Source organism: Nicotiana tabacum, chromosome 17, assembly GCF_000715075.1.
Source record: "Nicotiana tabacum cultivar K326 chromosome 17, ASM71507v2, whole genome shotgun sequence".
NCBI classification, from domain to species: Eukaryota; Viridiplantae; Streptophyta; class Magnoliopsida; order Solanales; family Solanaceae; genus Nicotiana; species Nicotiana tabacum.
Genome location: NC_134096.1, coordinates 130,228,988 through 130,256,053, shown reverse-complemented (window position 1 = coordinate 130,256,053; position 27,066 = coordinate 130,228,988). Strand labels below are relative to the sequence as shown.

The following is a 27,066-nucleotide window of genomic DNA, read 5'->3' as shown; positions in this document are numbered from 1 at the left end:
TTTCTCTTAAGTTGAGTTGGATTTAAACTGAAAAGTTCTTTGAAATTTGTAAAATATGAGGATTAGCCACAAGGATTTTGGTTAGATGGCGAAGTAGTACTGTGCCGGTTGTGTGGTAAGAGCACATCAAGAATTTAAGTCCTAGTTGGTGAACAAGTCTGGTATTTAAGAGTAGTAGTTATGAACCTTGTAGAGAAGGGTAGAAGGAAGGTTCATATCCACAAGTTTTGAACTGGAGCAACAGATATCTTGGTTTTTAATAGACCCAAAATAAAACACAAAAATAATAATACATCTGTGTTGATAAAAATACCTTGTATTATATCCACAAATTCACACTTGTAGAGAGACCGATATTTTGGAAGCCAGCTTTCAGTGGAGTGAATTTTGGAAATTATGGTGTGAAAGAAGCAAAGGGAACAGGGAGTGAAAAGAGAAGGTTAGAGGACTTAAGTCCCATAATCCTTGGACACAAATGCTTCCTCCGAACCTTCTCGACATAAGGAAGCTTGTTTTGGAAAAGGCTTCTTGAAGTGTGTCAATACAAACAACAACAACAACAACAATAACGTCCCAGTAAAATCCCACAAGTGGGGTCTGGGGAGTGAAGTGTGTACCCTGACCTTACCTCTACCCCGAGGGGTAGAGAGGATGTTTCCGATAGACCCTCGGCTCAAGAGAACGAAGTGTGTCAATACAAATGCTATTATATTTGTCTCCGATCCTGTACTGCTGCTGGATTTTAGAAATTTTGTCGTGCTTACTGAAATTTTCGGCATGAGATTAGAATACAAGCATGGTAGTAAAATTACCTAATTAAATTAGGGAGGCCTAATATGGCAGTCAAAGAGCAAAATTGCAGGACCCTCGGTTTTCGGCTGTGAAAACAATATATGCAGGAATTAAATAAGATATTTCTTATAGGAAGACGGACATTAATATGAAATGAGCGGATATGAACCATGAAATGCATTTGAAATTCAGGGGGTTTTTTTGGATAAAGGAAAAAAGGAAAACCCGGTGCACTAAGCTCCCACTATGCGCGGGGTCCGGGAAAAGGCCGGATCGCAAGGGTCTATTGTACGCAGCCTTACCCTGCATTTTTGCAAGAGACTGTTTCCACGGCTCGAACCCGTGACCTCCTGGTCACACGGCAGCAACTTTACCCGTTACGCCTAGGCTCCCTTCTTTTTTTGATAAAGGAAATTCAGGAATATTTTACCAGCTATAGGGAGGGTATTTTACTTGAGATTTTGTTAGGAAAACAAAGTTTCAGTTCTCAACGCTAAAATGGCTGCAGAATCACAAAGTGGAGTATGTCATGGTAGACAAATTCTCTAATAGTTCCTATCTTAGATATTCTGCTATTTTTCAGAAGCAACATTGTATTTTTTGAATGGTTGTTTTTTCCCAATTGCTTACAGATATGAATAAGGTGACGTTCTTATGCTTCATGATCCTGTTAAGCTTTCCGCTATTTGCTTTTAGAGATTTGGACATGGAGGATTTGGAAAAAAACATACATTTTCTAAGTTCTACTCTACAGTTATAAAATCTTGCAGAATCAAGCTCTTTACCCTACAAGTTGCTTTTCGAGGTCACCATCCTAGTATTTGGAATAATATATCTGCATAGCAGTAGAACACTGAGATTCTTGGGTGTTTCAATATCCATTTATTCTCTCTTTTTTTTCCTTTACAAAGTTGGTGTCCGAGTCAGCTTCAGCGCTCTTCGACTATTTTACCGGTTACCCGTTACCTTCCACCAGTACAAGAACCGGGTAACTCTGCCACCGAGGTGGCTTAGGTAGATGAGAAAAATCTTCTACTCTCTATCTTCTTTAGCATTGTGGAAAGTCTGCAAATCAATATTTGTTTGACTATCCAAATGCCAATTAAGCAATGAAATATATAGCTCGTAGCCTCATAGTTGGAAGATATTGCATTGTTGCCTTGATATGATGAAAAGGAAGAGAAATGAATTTTGTAGGTGCCGCAAGGTATCCTTAAGTAACATGAAAAGTTCCCAAAGTGACTTCACTTCCAAACTGGCACGGATATCCTTTGCTTGTTTTTGCATGTGCCGCACTTGCAGCCGTACATGCTGCCATCTAATATATTAACTGTGAAATTCATTACTTTTCGGGATCATGTTGTCGGATGCATTGGGTTAATCTATCCGTTCTTGTACATTTTTTAAGGTAGAACAGGATTGCAAAGAGAGTGATATATTAATCCCCTTGATTAGATAATTAGGCTTTGTGATCATTTATATCTTCTTTTCTTCATTCTTCTGTTTTCTGATGTACTCCTTTTTTATTCCCTAAACTTATCAGCACCAAAAGTATATGAAACTCTCTTTCGTTCAGCTGCGTAATAAGGAGAAGATTCAGCAGGGTACTTTTAACTGTAGTGAGCTGCTTTAATATGTTTGTGGAGAGTTTTGGCCTTTATTATCACTTTATCTGTCATCTATTCATATCTGATGTTCCTAAATGATTTTTATTAGCACATCTCACTACAAGTAAACAGAAAGCACCTTTGTGTCATCTACTAAATAATTTTTTGATTCGAGTCCTGAGTTAATTCCATTTGTTTAACATTTACTCTATTTCTAGGTAAATTATGGCAATTTCATGCACGGGCTGATGAAGGAGAACGTACAGCTGAACAGGAAAGTCTTGTCAGAATTGTCGATGCACGAACCATACAGCTTCAAGGCCCTCGTGGATGTCTCTCACAGTGCTTTCCCCGGAAATAAGAATGCGATAGTACCTTCAAAGAAGGAAGGCCTAGCTATTGTTCTTTGAAGTAATTTCCTATATTCTGCTGCTGTGTACTCTTTTCTTCTATGTTGATCACTGGTGAGTTATTTATTGAAGTCCCGGGAAGTAGAGTATGGGCATAATTTGTGCTAGCATTTCTGGAAGTCTCCTGTTTCATGTAAGTGCTTAAATGGACGTTGTGTTGCAACAATTCATTCAATCTATCAATGAAATATGTTTTAATCCCAAACTAGATTATTTCCTGATTTATTTAAAGTCTAAACACTTTCAGTTTCTGATTTTTGAATAATATAGGAAACTTTTTTTGGCACTGTTTTTCTCCTCTTAGCAGATAGTACAAACCATAAAGATAAAGAATCCTTTTTCCACACAATAACAATTTCTTGAAATCCTATTTTCCTTCTCCTATCTCTTCATCCTTTTTCCACATTAACTCATATGAAATAAACCCTAATAAACTGGCTTTCTTCCGCCATTCTTTTCCAACCCTATTAACATAATGTCCAATGTTCCAGATGATATCCTATTTCCCATCCTTACTAGGCTGCCAGTTAAATCTTTGTTACGCTTTCAATCCGTTTCTAAGCCATGGCTAATCTCTGACAATAAATTCAAGATAACTCATTGTGATGAATCCAAAGCCCTGGGACGCGTAACAAGTATTTTTGTTATTACATTTAAGTATTTAACCAAAGTTTATGTTGTCTGTTCTGCGAATAAGAATTTTTGGACGTTAAAAAAAACTCTCCTTATATTAGAAAAGAGTTTAGAAGATCGTCGGTTTGAGAGTGTTAGCGAGGGTATTAGCACTAAAGATTGTGTATATTGGTCTCTAGACAACATAGGTTATGTATATTGGTCTTTAGATCCGATCAAGCTTCTCCAATACGTGCTTCCTGCAATACCAGATTTTGTAGGTGAAAATGACTTGTTCCGACTGTCTACTTTGAAAGATTGCCTTAGTTTATATGGTGGCAAAATCAATGGTACTGGCTATAGGTGAGTAATCTTGATTTTGTTTTTCTTTCAATTTCATAATCTTTGCAGTAGGCTTTTCTGGATTCATAAAAGTGTGTTTACCCTAAAAACGGATAACAATTGAATTTATACGCGGTTTTAAGAATACGTGATATAACTTGGCACAAATTAAGAAGACAGATTAATATTGAAATTGACAATAGAAGAATAAATGCAAACCACGCGTATCGAATTGCCTTGGCCCTCGAGTTTGACCACCTTCGAACCAAAGATGTTTCAACTGAAGTATGAACATGCTAATAGAGTAACATGATAATAAAAGCTAGAAAGTGTCAGTATATTGCTTTATGTTACGTTGATATGATGTCTATTACAAATGATCAGACCCCTCTTTGTATAGTAGGGGTGTCCTAATTTTGGTACAATTCTATACAGGGTAAAAAATCTTATGATTTGCTAATTACTCGGCTTCTCCTTGATATGTGCCGAGATTTCCGCCGTGATCCTCGACCGATCTCGAATATTTCGGTTGTCCGTTATTTGTCTCGGTAAGTTTTCCTGGATCTTGCTCGGTTTCGATCTTGATCGGTCTTGATCTTGCTCGATCTCGATCTTGTTTGGTCTTTGGGTCACGAGCTCGACAATCTAATTTTGCATCATGGTTCGATGTAATACAAGGTCGAACTTTAACCTGTCATATTTCAGTCTCGATTAATCACACAAGGGGCGAGCCCGGTATTGACCGTATACAGATAGTCCCTCGTTTCTCGGAGAGAAGATGACGAGAAACGATATGAACTTCTGAATCCCGTCTCGATGGGCCATGACATAAGCGACGAACATCACTGATACACCCGACTATGACGTAAGCAACAAATGGATATCGAAACCTCCCGTCGGTCCAATTACCAAGGTATTAAATGCCTGTCAGTTGCTAGTCGGCCACTCTGGGTTCTGAACTGTCACCAGCAAGCTATAAGTACTTTAACCTTCCTCTATTCAAACTTTACGTTCAAAGCTCCTCATATTCTTGTTTCTTTTCAACAATCCCTTTGCTTTGCAACTCTTGCACCCAAATTTCTTGAAATTTTAGTAAATCGCATACCATCCTAATTCCATTTTCTTCTGTTGTACAATGGCGAAAACTTCTAAGACTGTACCGCAAAAGGAGGCCGCCTCTTCATCACGACCCGCCAGTGACGGGGCTGCGGCGGAACCTCATCCTGAGGAATTCATTCCGGCAGGGTGTCCTACTGTTGCCGATTTTAAGATTGAAAAGACCTCCTCGGTACCAGGTCGATGTGAGCCGGTCTCGAGGTACATATGCACAATTACCGATGATCTCCTCACCAAGGTTAAAGAGGATTGCAATTGGGTCGATAAGCATGTGGTGGTACCTTCGCCCGAGGAATCGATCACCACCCATGTGGAGGGTTTTCTAAGTGTTTACACTTACCCCTTCACGTTGGGTCATTTAGACCCTATCATTATTGCTTTCTGCAAGAGGTATGACGTGACTTTTGGCCAGATCCATCCTTCCTTCTAGATAATAGTGATTCTCCTCCGATTCTTCGTAAGCAAAATCGAGGGATGTCCCTTTACCCTCGATCACCTTATGCGCCTCTACAGTCCCCGACTCTATCAAGGAGGGTTGATCAAGCTTGCTCGCCGGGCCAGCAAGGCCCCGTTCTTGAGTATAGACGAGGGTCGGGACCGAGGTTGGATGGGCCGATTTGTTCGAATAAAGACTTCGGACCTGATCCTTGCCGAATACATGCCATTTCCTGAGAAATAGAACATGAATCGTAAGTAGTACTTTGCCTTGAATGTTCAACCTTGTTGTTTTACCTCTTATCTCCTTCCTTATCGATATTTTTGGTGTTGCAGTTGTGGCCCAGGTGCCGGACGTAGTTCCTGAACTCAAGGAATGGGTCGAAGGCCTTGTGTCACAGAGACCATATTCCGAGCGTGCTTGGATGGAATTATCGAAGGGTCAATAAGAGGCTCGTTGTCATGGTAAGTTTTCTCTTTTGATGTAATAATGTTTAATTCCCTCCTCGTACAGTCGAATTCTTATCGTTCTGTTTTCTTTTGTAGGTCTCCCTAAAGATGTTGCCATGAGGCCTCTATCTGGTGAGGAGGATGTGCCTCTCAAGTCCCCTGCTCCGAAGCAGGGTGATGAAAAGAAGAGGAAAAGGGTCTCGAGTTCCCCAAACTCGGAAAAGAAGAAACCGAAGAAGAGGTCGCGCAAGCCCAAGGGAAGCACCGACGCTCTATCCTCGGACTCAATCCACCGATTAAGGGACGAGTCAGAAGAAGAAGAAGAAGAAGAAGAAGAAGAGAAATCCCAGTTGGTGACCCGTGTGCGGACAGGTGTTGTGATGCTAGGGTCCTCTGAACCGGCGGATGTCGAAATCGGACTGTCCCGACATGAGGAGGTCGATGAGGGAGTCTTAGCCGAAGCTCCTAAACCAGAAGGGGTTGAGGCCACTCCGCCCCAAGCTAAGGGGTTCGAGAGAGAGACTGGGGGTGACGCTTCTCGAATAGAGGAAGGTATCCCGAGAGACGAGCTTAGGGTGATCGACATTACCGGGTCCCCTCAGATTTTAGACGCCATGATTCGCGAGGCCGGTATGTTAGAAAGTCGTTCTTACGAGGGGCCTCAGGGGGCGATTGATATCCACCACTTCTTGGACAGATTTGAGTCCACTGCCTTCGAGGATATCACTGGGCTCGGAGACTTGCCGGTGCCAAATAAGGTACCATCGCCTAGAGCCAGTGGGTCTTCCTCGAGCCAAAAATTGGTGAACCAGTTCCCGGCCCCGAGCGTCGACCCTGGACGAAGACGGTCAATAGCTTTCTTTATCCCGGAGTATGCCGGGGTTTCTCTGCCCCCGTGGGGGTCGCTAGCTACCTTCGGTGCTTGGTGACCGAAGAAGATCAGGCAGTGATGGACAAGGTGGAAACCCCCTGCCTATTCAATAAAGCCCAACAAGCATTAAATCGGGTAACTTTGTGTATCTTTCTTCTCATATATTCTAAATTTAAAGTTGTAAATAACCATAACACTTTCCCTTATGCTTGCAGGCTTCGGTGCTGCATCATGAGACTTTCCTCCGATACCGGGAGGAATTAACTCATCATGAGGCCGAGGTTTGGGACCTCACTGAGAAGAGTGACATCTACAAGCTTCTTAGTGAGAAACTTCAGGCCGATTTGGTAACGGATCGGAATTAGCATGCCGAGATAGCCGAGCAGGTATTTCGAGTGCTTCACGATAGTGAAGACGAATTGAAGATAGTGACTAATGATCCGATCCTGCAGGTTCAGCAAAGGCTTGAACAGATCGGGGAGCTTCAGGCACAGGTAGATACAATTCAAGCTGAGGCTGAGGAGTTCAAGAAAAATATAGACATCTTTGCCTCGAAAAGGGAAGCTGCCCAAGCACAACTGGAGTCGGCCGAGACCCATATCCGAGCTACAAAAGAGAAGGCCTCAGTGCAGGTCAAGAAAATCGAGGAGCTTCAATCCCAATTGGACTTGGCTATTTCTGATAAGGCAAACTTGTCCAATGAACTCGAGGCGGCCAAATCTGAGGTGGTGGTGGCCAATACCAAAGCCGATGCTAAAGTGTCCCAATTCAAGGTCGACGTCGAGGCCATCCAGGCGCAGGCCAAGAACATGGTGGATCATGCAAGGTGGTAAGCCCGAAGGGAAGTCCTCGATGGAGTCCATGCTCAGGACTTTGATATACTGGCTGAAATCGAGAATGCCAAAGCAGAAGAAGTTAGGGCCCGGAAGTTGGCCTTTCCTAAGGAAGACTCCTAGAGTTTAAGCGAGTTTGAAGGCGGGGAAGATCCCGAGGGCGGAGATGCTGCCTCCGATGAAGACCAGGCCACTTAGGCCTTTATATTTTTTGCTTTCTTTTGCATCTTTTTGAGGCCATTTCGGCCATTGTAAATTTTTGAATTAAGCCATTCTGGCCCCTGTAAAAAGATTATTGGATAAATATATACAAGGCATTCTTTTCCCTTTTGGCTTTCAAATTTTTCCTCTGCTTTATTACTTATATTCACAAAGGTCGGAATGCCTTAGCATAAAATAGCTTAGGTTGTGTAAGTTCGAACAAACCCTGCATTTACATTATTTTTATTTTTGAGTCATCTTGGAGGTTCGGTGTTACCGGGAACCTTCTCCCGAAGTAAGTAACTTAGATTATAGTTTGTCTAGGGTAGCCTTTAAAACTGGTTATGAAAATTTCGAAGGCCTATTTTATGTTACGGTTCTCGGACGTCTCGGAGCCGTGTTAATATGGTCGTAGCCTTTTTAATTCGGGTGCAGCCCAGTGAGCTTGCTTTCCTGAGTTATCCAGGCTTGCCTAAGATAATAGTCCCTGGGTGGGTATGGCCGTGACCTTTAAAATTCGGGGGTTGACTTAGAGGTCTTATGCCCCCGATGTTTAATAGTTCGATCTGTTCAAGTTTTTTTCGGACGGCAGTCCACGAGTGAGGGAGTGATCATCCGTACTCTAGTTATAATCGGCCCTTGAGCTCGTTTCCTTAAGAGATCGGAAGTACGAAATTGTAAAGAGGAAATTTTTCTAAGACATAAGATAATTGCAAGGAAAGTACTTCTCTTTATTCTTGTGAAAAACAGTTATACATGTGTACATGTTTTATGCCAAGGCTCAAGCAACCTATGTGGGCACGGTTCGTTTGACCGTTTGGCTCTTAGAACGAATCTTTCCTATCGAGACCCTTCTATTACGAAGTTACTTCCTCGCAAAAGTCGATATCCAAGGGTAATGCCCCCAGTATTCAAGGTTGATTGTAGAGGAACCTCGGATACTATTAGTGCTGTCTTCGACACCGATTCGTGATCGTCCTTTGATTCTAAGTTAGCACGATCCATTGTTGCCTCATTAAAAACCTTGCCGAAAAAAATCAATTAGGACAAAAACGGTTCAAGGAAAAAAGAGTGCAACGCGTGCTTTCAGACCTAAAGACCTCGTGTCGCTCCTTGTCGACCACCTGCAAGTGTTAGTCCGAAAATAAAAAGAAATGAAATGTGGTCGTACCTTAGCAGTAATATCATTTTAGGTGAGTTATGTTCCAATTGTTCGGTAGCTGTTCTCCGTTTGTCATTCCGAGCTTATAGGATCCTTTCCATGTGACCTCCAGAATCTGGTATGGTCCTTCCTAGTTCGTACCCAATTTTCCTTCGTTCGAATTCCGGGTGCTTAGTGTGACCTTCCTTAGTACTAAGTCCTTGACATTGAAGTATTGAAGGTTGGCCCTTCGATTGTAATACCTCTCGATCTGTTGCTTTTGGGCGGCCAATCGAACAAGAGCGGCTGCATGCCTTTCATCCAATAGCTTCAGGCTCGTGTTCATGGCCTCATCATTTGATTCCTTTGTTGCATATCATAATATGATACTCGGCTCACCGACTTCGACCGGTATTAGAGCTTCGACGCCATAAACCAATGAGAACGGGGTAGCCACAGAACTGGACTTCGAAGTCGTGCGATATGCCCAAAGACACTTCGGGCAGGATCTCTTTCCATTTTCCCTTTGCGTCAGTCAAACTTTTCTTAAGGTTTTGGATTATGGTTTTGTTGGTCAATTCGGCTTGTCCGTTCCCACTAGGGTGGTATGGTGTGGACAAGATCCTTTTGATCTTTTGATATTCGAGAAACTTGGTCACTTTGCTGCCGATAAATTATTTCCTGTTGTCACATATGATTTCTGATGGCATCCTGAACCGACATATGATGTGGTCCCAAATGAAGTCAATGACCTCCTTCTCCCTGATTTTCTCATACGCCTGGGCTTCAAGCCACTTAGAAAAATAGTCAGTCATAAATAAAATAAATTGAGCTTTACCTGGTGCCCATGGAATAGGGCCAACAATGTCTATTCCCCACTTCATGAATGGCCATGGCGACAAGACCGAATGCAACAGTTCTCTGGGTTGATGAATCATCGGAGCATGCCTTTGATATTTATCATATTTTTGTATGAACTCTTTCGTATATTTTTCCATATCGATCCAGTAATAGCCGGCTCTGATTACCTTTCAAACCAATGATTCGGTGCCTGAGTGGTTCCCGCAGGTGCCTTCGTGGACTTTCCTCAGAACGTACTCGGTATCTCCCGGTCCCAGACATATAGCTAGTGGACCGTCGAACATTTTTCTAAACAAGGTTCCGTCCTCGGTCAAACAGAATCGAGTTGCCTTTGTGTGCAGGGCCCTCGACTCTTTAGGATATGCGGGGTACTTTGTCGATCCTGAAATATTCTATGTATTTATTCCTCCAATCCCAAGTTAGGCTTGTAGAGTTTACTTCGGCGTGACCTTCCTCTACTACCGATCTCGTGAGTTGTACGACTGCCCCCGATTTGAGCTCATTGTCCTCGACCGAAAAGCCTAAGTTTGCAAGTGCATCGGCCTCACTATTCTGATCTCGAGGTACGTGTTATAAGGTCCACTCTTTGAATTGATGTAATGTTACTTGTAGCTTATCCAGGTACCTTTGCATCCGTTCATCTCTGACTTCGAACGTTCCGTTAACTTGATTTACCACAAGAAGGGAGTCTCATTTAGTTTCGATCACCTCCTCCCCTAAGCTCTTCGCCAGTTCGAGACCTGCAATCATGGCCTCATATTCGGCCTCGTTGTTAGTTAATTTCACAGTTCTAATGGATTGCCTGACTATGTTGCCTATGGGTGGCTTCAGTACGATGCCAAGTCCGGACCCCTTTACGTTCGATGCACTGTCCGCAAAGAGGGTCCAGATTCCCAAAGACGTCCCCAAGTTTACCAGTAACTCTTTTTCGACCTCGGGTATTAGGGCCGGCGTGAAGTCGGCCTCAAAATCTGCCAAATTTTGAGACTTAATGGTCGTCCGGGGTCGATATTCAATATCGTAGCCGCTGATTTCTACGGCCCATTTGACCTAAGGGTGGCAAGTAGGCCGGTCTGGGACCGGCCCGGGACCGCGGGCTAGGACCGGTAGGACCGGTATTCGTGGGCCTGGGCCTGGGCCTGGTCCGAGCTTCTGGGCCGGTTCTACAGATTGGGACCGCTAGGATCGGGACCGGACCGGACCCTGGCGGGCCAAAAGGTCCCAACGGTCAAATTTCAAAAAAAAAAATCTGTCCGTTGGGGAATTTAAAATCTGGCCGTTGGTTGTCACAAAATAGTCGTTGGCTATTTACAAAATAGCCATTTAACCTCCCCCCCCCCTTTTTAACTCCAAATATTTTATAATTACACTTTTTTCCTATTTTTAACTATAAATACCCCCTCATTCTTTTATTTTTCTTACAAAATCATCAATCTCTATCTAATTTTCTTCTATAATTGCTATTATTGCTTTATTGTTATAATTTGTGAAAAAATTGTGAAGTTGGTGAATTAAAGTCTTCAAGTCTTCAATGATAATCAATTTTCAACAAGTTGTTCGTCAATTCGGTAAACTCGTTCCAACTCTTAAGTTTTAATATTATAGTTTTATTTATTTTATTTATTTTCTTTTACTTGATTAATTAAGATGGCTTCTTTAGAAGAACTTTTTGGTAAAAATAAGGAAAGATCCAAGAGTGGGGAATCTAGTGGTCAATCCGTTCATCCTCCACTGCCCCCGGCTCCCCGAACCAAACCCCATATCCGTCCTACACCGTCCTACACCTGCTACACCTGATATTGGAGCTGGTGAACAATTAGACCATGAATTAATGAATGCTCTTTATTCTAATCCAACTATTGATGAAAATGATGATGAGGAAATAGATTTTGATAAAACTCAATCGGATGATGATACACCTACTAGTCCTACTCCTAATGTTAACCCAACTAGTGATAACTTTGCTAATCCAAATGATGCCCCATCTGATACTCCTGTTACTGCCCCTACTTTTTCTAGACAACCTACCAAACAGACGGAACATCTCCTGTTTGGCCATTTTTTACTCAACTAATTCCAGAAAATAAGGCTTAGTGTAAAACTTGTGGCACGGAGTTAGCTTTTAAATATTTTGGATTGCGCGCGGGGGGGAGGGGGGAAACTTTGGCTAGACACATATAGAAAACACACTCAAGATAGAATCAGATATGAACGTCTGAAAGCTTTGGCCGAGGGAAAAAGTGTACCTAGTCCTACTCAGGCTGACCCTAGTACCGGTTCAAATCAATTTCAACTGGGAATTAACACTGTTACCAGTGGTATTTTATATTATGATCCAAAAAAAGATCGGGAAGAATTGGCAAAAATGGTCACTGTTATGTGCTTACCCTATAGTTTTCCTTCTAACCCCCACTTTGTGCATTATATTAGAAAATTTTTTAATCCTACTTATAAAGGTTTTCCTCGCACAACCGTAAAGAGTGATATTTATAAATATAAACATGAATATGAACAATATTTGCGCTATTTATTTACTCATATAAATTATCGTATTGCTATTACAACTGATATTGGTAGAAGTGGTAACGACTTTGATTACCTTACTGTTACCAGTCATTGGATTGATGAGGATTGGATAATGCAAATGTTCTAGTAGAACTACGAGAGTAAGAGCACTTAGTGCTTGGGCGGGTTTTAGGGGTTTTCAAAGTTCTAGTAGTAGTGATTTTTCACAACTAAATGAGCTTGAAGTTTATTTATCGAAGGGAATTGAGGAAGTGAATCCCGGCGACTCCTTTAATCTTTTGGAATGGTGGAAGGACAAAGAAAAACACTTTCTGGTTCTTTCAAGGATGGTCCTAGATATTTTAATTATTCAAGCTTCAACAATGGTATCAGAGAGCACTTTCAGTCAAGCAAGACTTCAACTCAGTGATTATAGAGCGTCTATAAGGGAGAGCTTGAAAAAGTCAGTACTTTTCAGAGATTGGATCCGTTCGGAAAGAAGAAATTTTGGACTTGCTGAATCACAATCAGAGGAAGATGAAACTTACGAAGAAATGTTAGCTGAACTTGCGGAGGATGCTGCTTCGCCCAGAAGCGACGATGACCAAGCTACTTTTCCGCCACCACCAACGGAAATTCCTCCGGACCTTGATGGATTTATGAAGTTTGTAAGAGATACCATGTAACTTGTATGAACAAAAATTAGTATGTATTATGTAACTTATATTTTGGCACATCTTGATTAGTTTCATTTTCTTCTCAATGGTGGTATTAACACCTTATTGTGCTCATTCCATAGGGGGGAGAAAGACTAAGAAAGATATTACCATATTTTTTAATACTATAATAAAATTACAAGGCACTACTTTGAATATCTCTTTACAATATTTTTGTCTTTAGACTTTAAATTTGAATTAAAAAAATTAGGTCACAATTCTATAATAAAATTTACAAGGCATTGCCTTAGATATTTTTTTTAATATCTTTTTGTCTTTAATTTCTATTTAGTTTTTTTTAAAAAAAATATGTTGGGCCCACTTAGACCACTTAGCCCGCGGGCCGGGACCATTTAGCCCGGAACCATGAGTTCGTGGGCCCGGTCCTAGGCCGGTTCTTATAAAAAGACCATTTGTCCCGGGACCATTTGGCCCGTTTAATTTGGGATCGGCCCGGGACCGAGACCGTTTGGACCGGCCCACTTGGCCCGTTTAGGGCCCGGACCGGCCCACATGCCAGCCTTAATTTGGCCAGTCGCCCCGATCGTTCGGGCTTATGCATTATATTTCGCAATGGGTAAGTTGTCACAACACATATAGGGTGGCACTGAAAGTACGGTTTTAGTTTCCTAGAGGCGCTTAGCAAAGAGAGCGCTAGTTTTTCCAAGTGAGGATATCTAGTTTCGGCCTCACCTAAGGTCCAGCTGACATAATAAATCGAAAATTACGTACCTTATTCTTCCCGAACTAGGACTCCACTTACCGCTATCTTCGATACTGACAAATATAAGTATAGTTGTTCGTCCGCCTTTGGTGTGTGAAGAAGTGGCGGGCTCGATAGGTACCGCTTGAGTTCTTCCAAGACCTGTTGGTATTCCGGGGTCCATGTGAAGTTATGTTTCTTCTTCAACAACGAGAAAAATCGATGACTCTTGTCAGAAGACCTCGAGATGAACCGTCCCAGGGCAGCTATGCACCCGGTTAGCCTTTGTACGGCCTTCACGTTGTCCACTACACTGATATCCTCGATGGCTTTGATCTTGTCGGAGTTGATCTCGATTCCCGGGTTGGATACCATGAACCCAAGAAATTTACCCGATCTGGCTCTGAACGCGCATTTTTCCGGATTCAGCTTCATGTTGTATTTCTTCAGTATACTGAAGGTTTCTTGCAAATGCTTTAAATGGTCCTCTGCTCGCAGGGACTCTACTAACATATCATCAATGTAAACTTCTATAGATTTCCCTATTTGTTCTTCGAACATTCGGTTTACTAGGCGTTGGTAAGTGGCACCAGTATTTTTTGACCTAAATGGCATTACATTATAACAGTATGTGCCGTACTTAGTGATTAAAGAGGTCTTTTCCTGATGATCCGGGTTTATTCGTATTTGGTTATACCCGAAATAGGCATCGAGAAAGTTGAGGATATCTGTCACGATCCCAAAACCACTAGTCGTGATGGCACCTAACCCAACTCGCTAGGTAAGGCAATTAACCACTAACCAATTCAAATAACAATTAATAAAGCAACTAAGTAAGAAATTATCTGAATCTGATACATTCCCAAGAACTAGTAGTATAAATCATGAGCTTCTAAGAATAGAGTTTACAAAGCTGAAATGAAATAAATACATCGTCTGTTTGAAAAGTGCATAAACAGAATTTTTTTTAGATCTATGGCTACCACGAACAAGAGGCAGCTACATCCGGGACGCATGCACATCTTCAAATCCAACTCCCATCGAACACAGCAACATCAGCAGTTTATATCTGCACGCAAGGTGCAGAAGTGTAGTATGAGTACAACCGACCCCATGTACTCAATAAGTAACAAATCTAACCTTAGGTTGAAAGTAGTGACGAGCTAACAAAAAGGTCGGGTACAACACCAATATTCCACCACAGTTCATAACAGCATAGTACAATAACAAAAGAGTATCTCAAAAATAAAAGGCTCAATTCGTTCACAGTTCCAGAAAAATAGGCATTTCTTTTCAAGTATCTCAGTGAAAATCTAAATCTTTTACCGAAAAAGCCAATGTACGAGTAAGTTTGAAAACAGTGATTTTTCCCAAAACTCCTTTCAACAAATAGTAACATGTTTCATTTTCAGATAGCATGAGGAAAGTACTTCTCTATGCCTACGTGTCAAGGTACAGGTAAAATCATAAATGTCCCCAAAACTGGGTAGCAGAAGAAAATGCACCTCTATGCATGTATCTCAAGCACGCATGTCAAATGCAATGCATCTCGATGATGAGTGTCACGACCCAAACCGATGGGCCGCGACAGGCACCCGACACCTTACTCAACCGAGTACCAACGTAACATATCTTTCGTATTATACTATCATAGGTAAATGAGCCGAAGAGGCTGTCGTGAGATAAGTAGAATAAAACATGAGGAAACACTCAACATTGAACATAGGCCGATAAGGCCGTACAATCTTTCACGTACATGACATGTGTCTACAAGCCTCTAAGAGTAGATAAATACCATAAAGGTCGGGACAAGGCCCCGCCATACTAATTAATACATATTCAAATCATACTGACCAAATAAGCAACTCCGGAGCAAATAGAGCGCATCAACACCTTCCGCTGAGCTGATAGCCTACTTGGAAGACTCGCAACCTGTCTATCAGGACCAGCGGGCATGAAATACAGCATCCCCAGGCAAAAGGGACGTCAGTACAAATAATGTACCGAGTATGTAAGGAATAAAAATCAGTAAATAATAGACATGAGAGAAACATGGAGTAAGAGACATGTAAGTCTGAATAACTCTGTGAATTATTTCATATTTATAATGTCATGCATATGCGTATAAATGTCATACCATGCATAGGTATATGCGTACATAACATCATCAAGCCTCTGAGGGCATCCCATCATATCATCTCGGCCACTGTGGGCAAATCATCAACGTATACCAGCTGATCTGGTGGTGGTGCGTATATAACGTCGTAACCTTTTCCCATATCCCATATACATATAATATACGCGTATATAACGCCTTCTGGTCATGGGTCAATGTACATGTATAAATGCATGAAATGCATAAGAAATACGTTAATATAAAGGCAAGTCATTCATTAAATTAAAGAAAAGGGACTTTGATCCTACCCACGAGGTTGATTGACATCCTCTAACAATTTTATTAATATAATAATATATAGATATCTAATTGAGTAGACACTATCACGTGAAATAATGTCAAAACAAAGTTAGAAACCTTGTCCTCATCCTAAAGTACCATTATTCAAATATTAAAATATCAATAAATTATGGTACCATATAAAAGTAATACATACACTATTATTTCATTAAAATATCCATGTAAAAATACATATATTTTATTAACTTCTAATTTTCCTAATCTCGTATAAAGAGTATAAATTTTCGTACGCTTAATTCTTAAAACGGTAAAAAGATAATATTCTTTTCTTGTGAGAAAATAATTTCTATCTTTATAACAAAGAAAATCCCATTTATAAACTTTCTCATATCAAGTGTATAATTTAAAGCATATCCAAAAATAGAACTATCCAAGATTATATTTGATATAATATATATATGGGGGGGGGGGGGTTCACCCCCATTTGCCACCACTTTGAAAATCATGATTGCCCAATAAATGACATACTTTAATACAAACTAGTCACCTCTTTCTTTAATTGTCATGGTCCCACGTGGACAACACATTTTTTTTTACACTTATCCACTTATACTAATTCCAAACAATCAATTTCTAACTCTTATTTCACTTAAATACTAATATACTTCATATACCTTACTAACATGATCATGTAGTATAGCACTAGTCCATAAATACGGGGTATTACAGCTTGGACCGTATTTTTTTTTAAAATGTCAAATTTCGACGAAACTCATTTTCTTCGATTCGTTTACCCCCTTACCTTCACGAATTTACTTATAACTTGTTTGAAATATAATAATACTTACAACCTCAAAAATAATCTTGTCCTTGAACTTATGTCGATTAACTTACGACGAAATTTTAACGTACGAAAATGCGGGATGTAATATCTCATTTTCGAGCTTTCATCAATTTACTTATAGCGTACTTTCATGTACGAAAACATGGGATGTAACAATGAGCTCATGTACACTCAATCTCACTATCTCACATTCTCTCTCACTATGCTCAGCACAATCAATCACTCAGCGTTGTACAATACTCGTTGTGGTGTGCAGCCCGATCCATATATGACCATAAGGCCCGTTGTGGCATGCAACCCGATCCACATATATATAGTCGATTGCGATGACTGGGGGTGTGCAGACTCCGGAGGGGCTCCTTCAGCTCAAACTCTATATCGTCGCGGCGTGCAGCCCGATCCCATAACATATAAATAGCCATAAAGCTCATTGCGGCGTGCAACTCGATCCATATATATATATATACAGCCCTAAGGCTCGTTGCAGCGTGCAACCCGATCCATATACATACAGCCCTCAGGCTCGTTACGACGTGCAACCCGATCCATATAAAATATAATCAATATAATATGCTGCGGCGTGCAGCCCGATCCTAAAATGTCACTCTCACTCAGGCACTCGACCTCACTCAGACATCAATCTCTCCAGTCTCACTCACGAGCTCACAATGTCATGAAACTAGCCCGACAACAATGATATGATGTATCAATAAATAATATCTGAGACTGAGATATGGTATGAATGCATGGATATGACTAAGTATGAAATATCAATGAAATCAGTGAGATGACAATAAGAAACGACCACTATGGGTCCAAACAGTATCGGAATAATGCCTAAATATGATATCTAGCATGATTGACAGCTTAACTACTTTATCACATGGTGAAAACACGGATATAACAAAGTAGGACCATTATACAATGCCATGGGAACAACAGAGTCTCAATTCACATGGTGCACGCCCACAAGCCCGTCACCTAGCATGTGCGTCACCTCAACACTAATCACATAACACATATTTCTGGGTTTCATACCATCAGCTCCAAGATTATAAGAGTTACTTACCTCGAACAAGCCAATTTCAATACCGAGCAGGCCAAGCGATGTTCTAAAATGCCATCCCGCGCGTTCCGACCTCCGAACGGCTCGAAACTAACCAAAAACAACTCAAATACATCAAACAATGCTGAAGGAACCAATCCCGATCAAAAATGATCAAATCTTGAATCAAAAGCCCAAAATCGGCCAAAAGCCCAACCCAGGATCGCACCTCGGAATCCGACAAAATTTACAAAATTCAACATTCCATTCAATTACGAGTCCAACCATACTAGTTTCACTCAAATCCGACTCCAATTCGATGTTCAAAACTCAAAAATTCATATTATGAAACTTTAGGCCAAAACCCTCAATTTTCTCTTTAAAATTCACAATCCAATTACCAAAAACGAAGGTAGATTCATGAAATATAACCAAAATCGAGTAGAGAACACATACCCCAATCCTTGTGATGAAAATTTCTCCAAAAATCGCCTCAATCCGAGTCCCACATCACAAAATATGAAGAAAGAACCAAAGCCTCGATTTCTAGCTTCTGCCAGCATTTTTGCACCTGCGGCACATTAGCCGCTTCTGCGGCATCGCTTCTGCGACATAACCTACACTTCTGCGGTATCAGCCGAGAACTCGACCCTCGTACCTGAAGACAAAATATCCGTTTCTGCGCCATCGCATGTGTGAGCCACCATCCGTACCTGCGGACTACCTCGCTCCTGCGCTCCATCACTTCGCACATGTGCATCCGCATATGCGCCCAAATCTCTGCTTCTGCAGTCTTCCTCACCTAGCACTCACCTCGCCTCTGCGACGCCTTTGTCATTTCTGTGGCCATCTCACCTACGCAAATTAACCGCAGGTGCGATCATACCAGAACCAACAGCCTTCAACAATGCAACATGAAGTGAAAATGATCTGAACCTCATCCAAAACTCATTTGAGCCACTCGGGACCCCGTCCGAAGATACCAACAAGTCCAATAACATCACACAGACCTACTCGAGGCCTCAAATCACGCATAACAACATCAAAACGACGAATCACACCTCAAATCGAAATCTATGAACTTTGAACTTTCAAATTCAATAACTCGTGCCGAAACATAGCATATCAATCCAGAATGACCTCAAATTTTGCACACAAGTCACATTTGACATTACGGACCTGTTCCAACTTCCAGAATCAGAATCCAACCCCGATATCAAAAGGTCCACTCCCGGTCAAACTTTTCAAAATTTCAACTTTCGCCATTTCGAGCCAAATTCAACTACGGACCTCCGAATCACAATCCGGACGCGCTCCTAAGTTTGAAATCACCGAACGGAGCTAATGGAACAATCAAAACCCTGTTCCGTGTTCAAATTCACAAAAAGTCAAACTTGGTCAACTCTTTCAAATTTAAAGCTTCTAGCTGAGAATCATTCTTTCAAATCAAATCCGAATAACCTGAAAACCAAAACCGATGATTCACATAAGTCATAATACATAATATGAAGCTACTCATTCCCTCAAACAACCGAGCGAAGTGTAAATACTCAAAACGACCGGTCAGATCGTTATAATCTCGTGGTCGGCCGTGGCGGCGATCATGCGATCGATGATAGGCAACGAGAAAGAGTCTTTGGGGCATGCCTTATTTAAATCCTTGTAATCCACATACATTCTTATTTTATTCCCTTTTTAGGGACTACCACTATGTATGCTAGCCATTGCGGGTATTTGACTTCCCGGATGGACCCTATTTTAAGGAGTTTAGTTACCTCGTCTTTGATGAAAGCATGCTTGATCTCGGACTGCGGTCTCCTTTTCTGCTTGACCGGATGGAATTTTAGGTCCAGGCTTAGTTTGTGAGTGGTGATCTCTGGTGGAATACCTGTCATATCGAGATGGGACCAAGCAAAACAATCCATATTAGCAATAAGAAATTGAATGAGTCTTTTCTTGAGCTCATGAGTTAATCACGTGCCCAAGTATACCTTTCGATCGGGTAGATGTTCGATCAGTATGACTTGCTCCATCTCTTCGCCCGTTGATTTAGTAGCATCAAAATCATCGGGAGCTATAAAGGATCGAGGAACCCCGTGATCGTCGTATTCGTCAATACCTTGCTTGTCCTATTGGGTTGAGGCTGGCATCGATGATTGCTATTTGGCTTTCTGTTTCGCTTTCGAACCTGAGTCCTTTGTCGATGAGAGTGTTGATATCAGAATTACTTCATCGACGACAAACATATCCTTTGCGGCGGGTTGCATCCCATAAACTGTCTTTATCCCTTATGGTGTCGGAATTTTTAATACCTGGTGAAGGGTCGAGGGAACAACCCTCATGTTGTGGATCCATGGCCTCCCGAATAGGGCATTGTACCTCATGTCCCCTTCGATCACATAAAACTTGGTCTCTTGGGTGGTACCGGCTATGTTTACCGGCAACGTTATTTCTCCTTTAGTAGTTTCGCAAGCCATGATGAATCCATTTAGCACTCGGGCCGCGTGCACGATTTGGTCCTGTAGGTCGAGTTGTTCTGCAACCCTCGATCGAATGATGTTGGCCGAACTACCTAGATCAATTAACACGCGTTTAACTTGAGTTTTATTCATGAGTACAGAAATTACCAGTGCATCATTATGGGGTTGCATGATTCCTTCTGCGTCCTCGTCGTTGAAAGATAAAGTTCCTTATGGTATGTAATCTCGAGTCCGTTTTTCCCTTATAATTGATACTTTGGTGCGTTTTATCACCGGACCTTGAGAAACATCGACCCCTCCGATGATCATATGAATGACGTGTTGGGGCTCGTCTTGTTCATTCTGTTTATTAGAATCCCTATTTATGAAATGATTCTTAGCTCGGTCACTCAGAAATTCTCGAAGATGCCTGTTGTTGAATAATCAAGGTACTTCTTCTCTCAATTGTCGACAATCCTTCGTTATGTGTCCATGTGTGCCATGATATTTTCATATTCAGTTAGGATTCCTTTGTGTTGGATCGATTTGTAGAGGTCGAGGCCATCCGGTATCTTTGATACGTCCGATAGCTGATACGATGGTGGCTGCGTCAATAATAAAGTTGTACTCTGATAACCGAGGTGCCTTTTTAGGTCCGATGGGCTTGTCGAATCCGTTCTTACTCATGAGCCCTCGAGAGCTCTGACCTCGATCACTTCTCTTTTCATTTCGTACAATATTCCGCCCAGGTCCGCCGCTCCTGCGATCTCTATTATATGGTTGATATCATTATCTGTTCGACCTCGGTTATCAGTCGATATCCCTCTTAATTCTGTCGACGGGTCTGATAGGATAAACGGACCCGGAAGGAGCCCCGAGTTGGTCGTCTTAGACCCTGATCTTCGATAGATACCGATTATGTACATTGGCCCAAGTGACAACCGGGTATTCTATCAAATTCTACTTCAACTACTACGAAGCCACCGATCTTCGAACATTGAGTCTTTGGGTGAAAGCTTGAACTTCCCAATCGTCGACGACTGGTGGCAGGTCCATCTGTTCCATTTGGAATCGAGACACGAATTCTCTAAGCATTTCGTTGTCCTTCTGCCTTACCTTGAAAATGTCTGATTTCCTGGTTTCGACCTTGATGGCTCCGGCGTGTGCCTTTACGAAAGAATCTGCAAGCATAGCAAATGAGTCAATAGAATTAGGTGGCAAATTGTAGTACCATATCATAGCCCCCTTTGACAGGGTCTCTCCGAATTTCTTTAGCAAGACTGATTCGATCTCGTCATCCTCTAGATCATTCCCTTTGATAGCGCATGTATAAGAGGTGACATGCTCATTCGGGTCGGTCGTTCCGTTATATTTAGAAATTTTGGGCATTCGGAATTTCTTGGGAATCGGTTTGGGATCCGCACTCGGGGGGAAAGGCTTTTGTACAATTTTTTTGGAGTTCAGACCCTTCAATATCGGTGGTGCCCCCGGGATTTGATCGACCATGGAATTGTAGGTTTCCACTTTCTTATCGTTTGCCTCGATCTTCTTTTTCCCCGACTCGATTCGTTTTGTCAACTCTTCGAGCATCTTCATGATTGCAGGGTCGGTCCCCGATTCTTTCTCGTTCGATTTCATTGAAGCTGATTCGACCTTGTGGACAACTTCCTGGGATAGCTCGGTCTCGATCCTGTCCGGTGGGCGATTCGGGTTTTGGAGCTGGGCTATCACTGCCTGTTGAGCCTGCAACATTTCAAAGATTACACGCAGGCTGATCCTACCCTCTTCGCCGCCATGGGTGCTTTGAGCGGCTGATCGACCATCCCTACGGACACTGCCCTCGGGATCGACGACCAAATTTGCGTTGATGGCTACATGCGAACTGACGTCAACCGGATCTACAACCGGAACTCCATCGAGATCGACCAGAGGTACGTCGTTCCCTGGTGCTATGTTGTCATTCTCGCCGTGGTGGACGGAATCATTGTCAACGTGAAAGGGTGCCGATTGTGAGTTCGACATTTTGGTCATGGAATAAAAAACACTCCAAAGAATAAGAGTAAAATAATGTGTGTTATGAAAGTTTGCACGAAATAATTACTATTATCCTTAGCCCCACGGTGGACGCCAAACTGTTTACCCAAAAAAAATGGATAACAATTGAATTTATACGCGGTTTTAAGGATACGTGATATAACTTGGCACAAATTAAGAAGACAGATTAATATTGAAATTGACAATAGAAGAATAAATGCAAACCACGCGTATCAAATTGCCTTGGCCCTTGAGTTTGACTACCTTCGAACCAAAGATGTTTCAACTGAAGTATGAACATGCTAATAGAGTAACAAGATAATAGAAGCTAGAAAGTGTCAGTATATTACTTTATGTTGCGTTGATATGATGTCTATTACAAATAATCAGACCCCACTTTATATAGTAGGGGTGTCCTACTCTTGGTACAATTCTATACAAGGTAAAAAACTTATGATTTTCTAATTACTCGGGCTCTCCTTAATATGTGCCGAGAATTCCGCCGTGATCCTCGACCGATCGCGAATATTTCGGCTAGTCCGTTATTTGGCTCGGTAAGTTTTCTTCGATCTCGATCCTGAGCGATCTTTGGGTCACGAGCTCGACGATCTAATTTTGCATCATGGTTCGATGTAATACGAGGTCGAACTTTAACCTATCATATTCCAATCTCGATTAATCACACAAGGGGCGAGCCCGATTTTGACCGTATACAAAGTGTAAGTTGGACTGTTTTCTTATTTAATTTCAAATTATACTTCTATGACACCATCATGTGCACTTGCTAGTGGTGAAAAAGTGTTCTTTTATGAAGTTTCGAATGCAATTTTGCCAATCCAAAAAAGGCTTGAAAAAGGGAAAGAATTAACACAAATAGCCGTCCCACTTAATCTCTTAAGATAAAAATAGCCGGCGGATATATAATTTATGTAAAATTTATGTATAATATATATAAATACGTATAATTTATGTATACTGGCTAGAAAAAGTAAACATTGAGTCTGGCAGGCTATTTGTGTAACAATAAAAAGGTAATTTCAATTGTAAATTTCATGCCAGATAGATAGATGAACACAAAATGGCAATGATTTAAAAGATAACACTTTCAGTACGTATAATCGAACGACTCTGCTATCCGAACCATTCACTTAAACTAATATGATTCATAATTGGGTGTTGAATATGGAAGAGTACAATGTTACATATTATCTCCGGATCATATTCATTGTTAGAAATAAAATCAAATTAAATTAATAAAGTTGAAATAAATGACAAATAGCAGACATGTCGAGCACTTTTTATGACTCTTCTACATATTTTAACATATTTTTTATTTATTTATCAATATACTTATTTATTTATGAGTAGAAAACAGATGAGCATTTGAAAAGTGAGTTTGGAAGCATTAGAAGGAAATCGTGATGGCTAAAGCTATGTTTAAAAGATAGCCTAAATCTATACCATGTCCATGTTGAATCAGAGGTATTAAATTTACTTTAATACGTAAAATGGACAAAAAGACTGACCATGCTCCTTGGAGGAGAATTGGTTTTGTAGTCCTTTTACAAAATTATTTTTAGTTTTATGTCTTTTTACAAGCGATATTCAATTTTACGCATAAAAAATCTGAAAATAACAAACAAGAGATATGAAAAAGACCATTTTCTTCTATTCAAATTGTAAGCAGGCACAAAATATCATTTCCTCGATAGGATGTTGTGATGGCTACCAATGAATAGATATCTAATTTGATTGAGTAGATTTGATCACTGTGCGATGAATACTTATATTAATTCATGGTATATGATGAAAAAGCTTGGACAATTAAATTTCAAATTCTAGCATAATTTTCACATGTAAAAAGTTTCAAACTCCAGCATAATGTCCTGGAGTTTAAAAAAAAAATAAAAATTGGAACGGACTTGTGTTGTAATTATTTTTTCAAATACATTAGGAGATGCTAGATGTTTTAATATAAAGACTTAAAACTAGGTCACAAATAACCCTCAAAGTGGATAGTTTTGAATACTCGTCCACGCTTGTCCCAAGGGCAAAACATCAAGTTTAATAAGTGTTTCCCCTCTCTTGTCCTATGGGCAATAATTTTAACTTTTGACCTTAAAGCTCTACCCATGGACAAACATGGGTTAAAAATTAAAACCAACCCAAAAGGTGTTATATTTCTGCAATTTTTTTGTAATGTATTTAAGGCTGAGTACTCATCGGCCCAAAATAAGTTAAGCCCATCTGAGTTGATCCAATAAAAAAACCCTAGAAATCCCCAGGTATAGATACAGGTCTAGAAATAGCGCCTTTGCTCTTCGCACTCCACTTCTCCTCCTCTCTTACCCTAGCCTCCGCTACTTCCCCTACCCCCTACCCCCTTACGCAGTTCCGCCATCAATGGTAAGCTTCTCTTCTGTCATATATATATATATATATATATCTTCTCTACCGCTCTATTGATATTACATATATATGTTTGAGCATTGAATGCTGATATGTTGGCCATTTTTGCAGGCTCCAAAGAAGGCAGCTCCTCCTCCATCGTCCAAACCCGCCAAGTCTGGAGGTGGAAAGCAGAAGAAGAAGGTCATAGCTTTTTCCTTTTTGATATGACTTCAATTATTCGTTTTTGTTGGAATATTTGAGGGTTTTAATGTTGTTGGTATTTTTTGAATTGACAGAAATGGAGCAAGGGAAAGCAAAAGGAAAAGGTGAACAACATGGTTTTGTTCGATAAGGCCACTTACGAAAAGCTCCTGTCTGAAGCCCCTAAGTATAAGCTCATCACCCCTTCCGTCCTCTCCGACCGTTTGAGGGTATGGATCTAAGTTTTTAGTAGGTTGAATTTTAAGTTTTGTGCTTTGTGACAGCTTAATATGCTTGCTTATTGTGTTGGATTATTTAAACAAGGGACAATTGCGCTTTTATTGCCCCGGTTATTGATAAATTATGATTTTGTTCATTGTGACTTAGGAAATGTGTTGTATGTAAGTTGTTTTTAGAATTACATTACTCTCAAAAATAGATTAACAATGCAAATTTATCTTGCTACATATAGAGTAACAATACAAATTTAACATGAAATGTATATTTTGTGTCTTGGTATATGCCCTTTTCTGTTTACTGAAACATGGATTATAAGACGTACACCATGATAGCATGATCTTCTAGTTGCGTTTGAAATAGAAATTATTTATCAGTGTTTCTTTGAGAATATTTTTCAGTTTACTTTTGGACTCTCATGATTGGAAGAATTGCTTTTGTCTTTGCTTTTGGAGAAAATGAGTGTTTTCAAAATAAAAAGTTTGTTAAAAACCTCAATTTATGTTCCAAGGCAGGGAAACTAAAAGATTGAATCATACCTAGTGGCTATATTCCAAATTGGTTTAATTGAGATTGGAAAAATGGTTACTAGTAGCTTTGCACCCAATTGATTTCATGTGGGTTTGGGGTTGTTCTATAGTGCTTTTGAAAGACCTCTTCTCCCCTATTACCCACAACACTTGAGAGTTGGTTACAGAAAAAAACTTCTCAAATGTGGAAGTTCGTTTTGATCTTCCTCTAAAAGAGAGTTGGGAGCTACTTGGATTTGGATGTGGCAGCTGTGGCAAATGCAGGAATTTTGCCAAGGGTCCAAAATCTAAAGAAATGTAAAAAAAAACGTAATATCTAACATATATACAGTTGAATTTTCATGCGACAGTGTTCAACACTGTGGCTGTGCTGCTGTGTGGGAGAATCAGTTTTGATTTGTTGCAGACTCATTCTTGAATGAAAGAAATTTAGTCTTGTTGAATTTTCCGACTTTTTTATGATACTTTGGATATTGACAGTAAGTTGGTATAGGCAACTTATTTTATATGCTGATATCCTTATGCTAATACTGTTCATTTGATTGAATTTGCAGATTAGTGGATCCCTTGCTAGGAAGGCAATTAGGGATTTGATGGCTAGAGGGTCGATCAGGATGGTGTCTGCTCATGCTAGCCAGCAGATTTACACCAGGGCTACCAACACCTAAGGCTTTAAGAGCGTTAGACTTGTTTGTTTCATTAGCTTTCATTTTGTTTGAAACATCATTTCAAGACATAAATTTTGTGCGATGAGTTGAAGATTTTGACTTTCTTCTTGTTCTGTTACTGGCTGAATTCTTTTCTTTCTTCTTGTTCTGTTACTCGCTGAATTCTTTGGCTTCTGAAATTATGATTTATATTTTTGTTCCAGAAAGGGTTATACTAGATTTCCGACCTTACCCCCCAGGCCTCTTGCTGTAGTATAAGGTATATGAATTCTGCATTGGTCTATGGGTGGAGTTAATTTCTCTGTCCTACAATATTTGTGAACCTGATCCGAGAGAGAACTTTGTCATTGAATAACGGGGGTGTATTGGATGTTCTGTTGCCGTAACTTGGATTCCTAAAAGGTGATGCTCGATCTGTAGGTTAAACATAAAATTTAAGTTGAATCGGTAATGGATGGATAAGTGATGAGTGAACAATGGCCAAGGATGATATACACTGCCCAAAATTTGATATTTGGTCTAGAGGCAGAAAGTAGCATTGATTGATTATACAGCCAAGTAAGGGAAAGTACATAATTAGTCTTAACTTATCCATTTGTTGTCAATTACGCACTTAAAGTTCGCGAGAGGTAGGCACTTTTGGCAA

At 40.6% G+C, this 27,066-nt stretch overlaps 2 protein-coding genes across 2 annotated transcripts; both read left to right on the top strand.

Annotated features, from left to right (window-relative positions):
• Positions 1-2,617: 2,617 nt before the first annotated feature.
• LOC107789461 (uncharacterized) lies at positions 2,618-3,017 on the top strand (the record flags this gene model as incomplete). Its single annotated transcript, XM_016611273.2, is given in 1 exon segment — positions 2,618-3,017. A coding segment is annotated over 1 exon segment (192 nt), but the record flags the coding sequence as incomplete, so codon positions are not given.
• A 21,657-nt stretch (positions 3,018-24,674) lies between these two features.
• Positions 24,675-26,626, top strand: LOC107787568 (small ribosomal subunit protein eS25). The gene is made up of 4 exons (XM_075235086.1): positions 24,675-24,799; positions 24,914-24,985; positions 25,081-25,215; positions 26,307-26,626. Exons 1-4 carry the CDS (start codon positions 24,797-24,799, stop codon positions 26,418-26,420), a joined length of 324 nt encoding a protein of 107 aa, XP_075091187.1. The 5' UTR covers positions 24,675-24,796; the 3' UTR covers positions 26,421-26,626.
• The last annotated feature ends 440 nt before the right edge of the window (positions 26,627-27,066 follow it).